Source organism: Tympanuchus pallidicinctus, unplaced genomic scaffold (assembly GCF_026119805.1).
Source record: "Tympanuchus pallidicinctus isolate F22 unplaced genomic scaffold, pur_lepc_1.0 scaffold5, whole genome shotgun sequence".
Lineage (NCBI taxonomy): Eukaryota > Metazoa > Chordata > Aves > Galliformes > Phasianidae > Tympanuchus > Tympanuchus pallidicinctus.
Window position 1 is genome coordinate 20,434,011 of NW_026294769.1, and position 6,407 is coordinate 20,440,417.

The 6,407-nt window shown below is 41.4% G+C and overlaps 1 protein-coding gene across 12 annotated transcripts in view; it reads right to left on the bottom strand.

Moving 5' to 3' along the window:
* ZNF407 (zinc finger protein 407) overlaps positions 1-5,929 on the bottom strand; it is a 340,195-nt gene extending 334,266 nt beyond the window's left edge. Inside the window, exons 1-2 of one of the 12 annotated variants that reach the window (XM_052704184.1) lie at positions 3,799-5,929; positions 1,672-1,749 (exon numbers count right to left, since the gene is read on the bottom strand). In XM_052704184.1, coding sequence (XP_052560144.1) covers positions 1,672-1,714 — 43 coding nt within the window. In that variant the 5' untranslated portion in view covers positions 1,715-1,749; positions 3,799-5,929. Of the gene's footprint in view, positions 1-1,245; positions 1,355-1,667 lie in introns of all 12 variants that reach the window. The other 11 variants (XM_052704189.1, XM_052704180.1, XM_052704179.1 and 8 more) reach the window with 11 other exon arrangements.
* Positions 5,930-6,407: the final 478 nt, after the last annotated feature.

The following is a 6,407-nucleotide window of genomic DNA, read 5'->3' on the forward strand; positions in this document are numbered from 1 at the left end:
AAAACAACAAGGCAACGTTTTTATGTCTTCCAGGTTTAGTTTCGCTGCATTTCACACGTTTCTTTTATATTTCTAGAAATTTCTGAAGATCTGCATCTCAAGTAACATCTGTACTTAAATGTAGTACCCAGGACAGCATCAGGTATAGCCTGAAGAGGGAGCCGTTAGTATTGTAAAAGCAGCAATAAGTGCACAGCAGGTACTAATTAAAGGAAAACTAAATCTGTAACAATAAATAAATAAATAAGTTTATATTAAATGTTTACAGACATGCCTACATTTAACACTTTGATTTAGATACATACATAATTAAAGTCCTGCTGCAAATTAAAACGCCTGTTCTTTATTCTGAAATATTTATACGGGTTAAAATATATCAAAATACAAACTAAATAAATATGCCAATGGTTAAGTAGTTAATATTTCATTTTTAAATGAAATGTGAGCATAGAATGTATTTAATTTCTAAGAAAAAGTGACATTAGGAATGATTCTGTAGTTGCTGTATTCCTTCAACATCAAAATAGCTATTTCACTAGAAATGCTGCTTATTTAGAGCAGTACTGGAGTTACACAGTACCTAGCTGTGTAACCTAAGCAGGAAAGGTAGACAATTATAATTTTCTGTGCTCATTCACATACAAGAAACAGCTTTATCTCATTGGATGAGAAATGCAGTCACAATAATCATACTTAACAAGTTTGAGTTACGGGTCACTTTGTCACTTATGTATGCATTTATATGTATATATATATATATATATACAGACACATACACACACATGTACATGTACCTTCCCCTCTTTTCAATTCAAAATGCTTTTCCCATAGGAAAAAACAACCCTTGAGAAGCCTTATCAAGTGGTGATTTTTCTCTCATTTGCAAAGCAAGACTAAAAGAACTGCTGTGGGGCTGCCCCTGCGGACCTCACGCTGAACCAGCCTTGCACTTCATTCCTTGCCACCGCCTGTGGGAAGAAGCCTGAGCCTGCAGCCCTGTGCTCAGCCTGGTGCTGAGATGCACCATCCACCTTGTCACGGCCATGCCAGCACTGGATGCAGAGACCAGGCTGCGCTTTGCTGTGGCATTCCAGCCAGGTCATGGTGCCTGTTGGACCGTGCTTTCACTACAGACTGTGCCTTCTTATCCACATCACTAATCTGTAGGTTTTACAGTACAAATGTGCCAGTTAACTCATTTCAATTACCCATAGTTACTCATTTTCATGTGAACAAAATGCTCACCTGCTGCTTTATACTCTCAGTCAGACTTCTGTTTTAACGTAGAGAAACTGATGTAAACAAAATGTAACACAAACCATCTTCTTTCTCCACCTTTTTCCTGTTATTAGAACTGCAATATAGATGGGTACAATGAAAAGCAAGACAGCATGTACACAGGCTTTAATTATTGATCAGAAGTTACCTATCTGAATTTCCTATAATTTCATACAATCTAGCACAAGGAAAATTTTGAGCAGCTTCAAGAATGCTTTTACAATGAAAAATCCTATTTATGGCAGTTTGACAAGTTCTCATGTTGCAATTATTGCAATTTGAAATGAAAAAATCCCAAGTGGATAATTTCTCTTAAGTATTGTCCTCCCCTCACCATCTTAAAGCAAATACTTAGGTTCTCAGATTCTAATGGAAGAGTGTAACTGTACCTACAAATCCTTTCCTGTAGCCCATGAGTAGGACCGTCAGGCCTCATGCTGCAAGGAATGTCACAGGCTTCCTATTCAGCTCCTGAAGAAATGAAAAGAAAAAAAAAATTACGAATATGATGCATAAAAATAAATACAAATAAATAGTCGTAGAAAATAATTCTGTATAAGCACAGACAAAACACTTTGTACACACACTACAAGGCTCCCAAACATTTATCTGTTAAGGAACATGAGCATTTTGTCATTGCTGACAAAGATGCACCTTGTGCAGTGTGTACTTTGAAGCCTGAGCAAAGTTTTGTTGTTCTTTCCTTCTTCCAAGGGTAATGTTTTGTAGCAAATAGAATCCAAATTCAAGGCCTAGTTAAATTTTAGCAAGCACTTTTACACAACTACTTAGGTCCACAAAGTACAGTTGCTGCTCCTGCATTGAGGAAGAAGTGAAAATGGCAAGTTCCTCACAAGGAACCTCAGAGGAATTAGGTTATAAAATGCAAGCATATTTTCAGAAAGTATTTGCATGTTTTAAAAGTCAGCAAGGGTAAATGAAGTTACCAGGAACCACCTAATCACCCATCACAAACAACTCATTCGACAGCTGAATCTGCTGGGAGGTTCTAGACTGCTGTCTCAGGCAGGCTGGGAAGGCACTGCTACCTTAAGTAGATTATTGACATGCCTTGCTAGAAACCAGTGAAAATATGCAGGTGACTTCTCAGCACTTTGAAAAAGAACATTCAGGCCCATACGTTAACAGAAAAAAAATCTGTGGAAAAAAAAATAAACAAACTGGTAGATGACAGCGCCTTCATTGTTAGCAAAACAGTTTGAATTTCCCGTCCTATTTATTCTGTTACTTAATAATTTAATGTATCAATATCCCACGTGGTAAAATTAATATTTAAGCTTTAAGAAGTGTGGCTGAGAAGCTTATCATAGCTAAATACTAACTATAAATAAATTCTTTCCAGCCAAAAGACAGCAGCCTGTGACTGCTCCCACCCTGGGAGCTCCTGCAGGCCCCACCAAGCCACCTCCCACACTGCCAATGGTTGCTGCTTCACACAGATGTGGCACTTAGCAAGCCCCTTCAGGAGTACTCCCCTCCTGGGGATTGATAACTGGCCTTCTTAATGCTGGGATGTTGCATTTCCTCACCTCTCTCTTTTTTCTGAAACAAAATATAGGTCCCTGTTATTGCTGGGCAGAGGACAAGGGAGCAGAGGGCAGATGCCATCTGAATGTGCTCTCACTTGATCGGAGTTGATGAAGCTTCTTTATAACCTGTCCTTGGTTGTACTTGTGTTATTACACACTCAAAGTCCCTGTATTTTCCAATAATGGAAAAGCATTTGCTATACATTTAACAAAATGACTCCCAATTCCCTAAGTTCCGTGTACAAGTTTTGCCAGTGTAGACACCCTAGCAATGAGCAAAGTGAAGATGAGACAAGGAGATCACGATGAGAACATTGTGCTCACAACTTTGTCATGAATCAGCGTTTTGCCCACATGTAGAAGCTTACAGCAGGAACCAGGGGACTCTGGATCCTCACTTGCGCTGGCCACTTTGGCATGGGTTCCTATGTCACCAATATAGGGACAGTTGCACAACCTTCTCTGTCCAAACATGGACTATGACCATCCTTAACTAGCAAGGCATTTTCCAAACAAGCTAAATGCCCTATTCTGAGAGGAATGACTAGTGGGAGTCAAAGGCAAGCTTCTTGGGAGTAAAGTTGCTGGAAAAAAAAAATAAACATAACAACATGAGCCTCCTTAATCTTCCCCTTTCAAGGCAGATAGCGACCTGATTAGTTCTGCATCTCAGGAGTCTGCTCATCTTCCTGTGCCTTCAGCTCCTGCTGTCAGCAGCCTATTATTTCTCTCATTGTCTGTGATTTTAGCTGACTGTGACATTTTTTACTCTTGCCTTTTGAGACAAAATGTGTTTGCCTGAGATAAAAAGAAAAAAAAAAAAACAACCTTCCACACCTAACTTGAAATTAAACCTACTAATACTGATTTAAAATGAATATTAGATGGTCCAATTTATTCTTTTAAAGTAACAAGCAGTAGGGAACAGAATCACACTCCTGACTACCTGATTCCCTCAAACACTTCTTACCTGCACCTTCCTTCTAGGAGGGAAGCCTTGGCACAACACACCAGGGAAACAAGCAGACCTCGACCATCCACATAAGTACCCGGTGTCTCCAAAGGTGCTTCAGGGTGTCACTCTCCTGGCCATGTTCACACTGGGTTTTGATTTGTGCAACTCTCAGGTACCACAGGATGTCCCCAATTACATTAGGCAACCAATCAAGTTGGCCTGCCCTCTGCTCAGTGCTATAATAATGGTGGCTCTTCCCTAAGGAGTGGCGATGGGCATGCACCTGTTGCCCAGCAACAGCCAAACTATCAGAGTGCTATTAATGCTGTGTTGACTGAAACCAGGTCATGGGAAGGGTGGTTCTGTGCAGTGCCGACTCAAGCGATGGCAAATAATCGTATGCATTTTTATGTATTGGCTAAACAGCAAAGAACGTGCAGCTGTACTTTCACTTTTGATAAAGGAATTTGAAAATAGGTTTCAGACTGTCCCTGTCAGGGAGGTTCTCCAGCCTTCTCATCATTTTCATGGGAAATGCCTCTGCCTCTGGACCTGCTCCAATCAGCTCGTTATCCTTCTTGAGTTGGGGACCCCAGAACTGGATGCAGTAGTTAAGGTGGAGTCTCAGGAGGGCAGTGTAGAGGGGCAGAATCACCCCCCTCAGACTGCTGGTCATGCTTCTCTTGATGCAACCCAAAATACGGTTGGCCTTCTGGGCTGCAAGCGCTCATTGCTAAATCATGTTGAGTCTTTCACCAGCTGACATCCACAAATCCTCTCCTCAATGCTGTTCTCAAGCCATTTCCCACCAAACTTGTATTTATGCTTGGGATTGCCCTAGCCCAGATGCAGGGCCTTGCACTTGGCTTTGTTGAACTTCATGAGGTTGGCACGAGCCCACCTCTCAAGCCTGAAGGGATGGCATCCCTTCCCTCTAGGGAGTTAACTGCACCACTCAGCTTGGTGTCATCTGCAAACATGCTGAGGGTGCACTTGATCCCAGTGTCCATGTCACCTACAAAGACATTAAACAGCACTGGTTCCAACACCGATCCCCGAGGAACGCCGCTTGTCACCAATCTCCACTTGGACACTGAGCCACTGACTGCAACTCTCTGAGTGCGACCATCCAGCCAATTCCTTATCCAGCGAGTGGTCCATCCATCAGATCCATCTTTCTCCAATTTGGCAACCACGATGTTATGCAGGACGGTATCTAATGCTTTGTACAAGTACGGGTAGATGATGTCAGTTGGTCTTCCTTAATCTAATTATGCTGTAACTCCATCATAAATTGTCACCAAATTTGTCAGGCGTGACTTGCCCTTGATGAAGCCATGTTGGTTACCAGTCATCACTTCATGTTTATTTTCTATGTGCCTTAGTAGGGCCTTCAGGAGGATCTGCTCTATGATCTTGCCAGGCACAGAGGTGAGACTGACCGACCTGTAATTCCCTGGATCTTCTTTTTTCCCCTTCTTGAAAACCTTTTTCAGTCAGTAGGAACTTCTCCAGACTTCCATGGCCTTTCAGATATATTGGGTAGCTGCTAGTCAACTTCATCCGCCAGTTCCCTCAGAGTCCATAGATGGATCTCATCAGGTCCCATGGACTTGTGCACCTTCAGGTTCTTTAGATGGTCTTGAGCCTAATCTTCACTTACAACAGGCCGATATTCCTTCTCCCAGTTCTTACCTTTGCTTTCTGCAGCTTGGGCAGTGCAGCTAGAGCTCCTGCCAGCAAAGACTTTCATAATCCCTATCTTACCAGAGAAAAATATCTCTCACTTCACAGTTAACCCTCACTCATGTCATCGCTTTTTGGCAGTATATGCATTTGTGAACAACTATTTTCAAGGATGAAGTACAGGAAGAATGAAATTTCATCAACAAGTCTCTGATGAGCACCTTGAGACCTCTCTAAGAACTGCAACCACTTCCATCAAACCAGCCTGATGCATTAATTTCACAAAAAGGTCAGATATCCCACTAGTTTTATGTTTTTGTTCCTCTCTTTTTTAGTGTTTTAAGAAAAATATTAAAAATTTAAATGTTTTGTTACTTACATATTAGCAATATTGTATATTTTATGAGAGCTGCTCTAAAACTAAGGTATCTTGTTTTATTGTGTTGGCCCATGATGCCCAAGGCAGTAGAAGTTGAAGCAGCCTACCAATATTCCATTACATTTTTTTTTTTTTGCTGTATGAAAGATGGCAGCAAGGGGCAGTCTGACACAAGGGCATCTGAAACAAAGATCTATCATTGAATTCCTCCATGTGGAAAAAAATGCACCCACCGACATTTGCCAATGCTTGCTGAATGTTTATGAAGACCAAACAGTGGATGTGAGCACACTGAGGTGGTGGGTGGTATGTTTCAGCAGTGGCAACAGTGAGTCACCTCCAATGCTATAGATTTTTACGGCATGGATGCAGGCCCTTGTTCATCGCTGGCAAAAATGCAGAGCTAACGGTGGTGACTACGTTGAAAAATAGTATTTTGTAGCTGAGAATTTTCTCTATCAAATAGTGTTATTGGGCACTTTGTATCTGTAGTAATTTCCATGGAAATAAATAGGAGGCATTACTCTTGGAACAACCTACGTATATATGGCCCAAGACA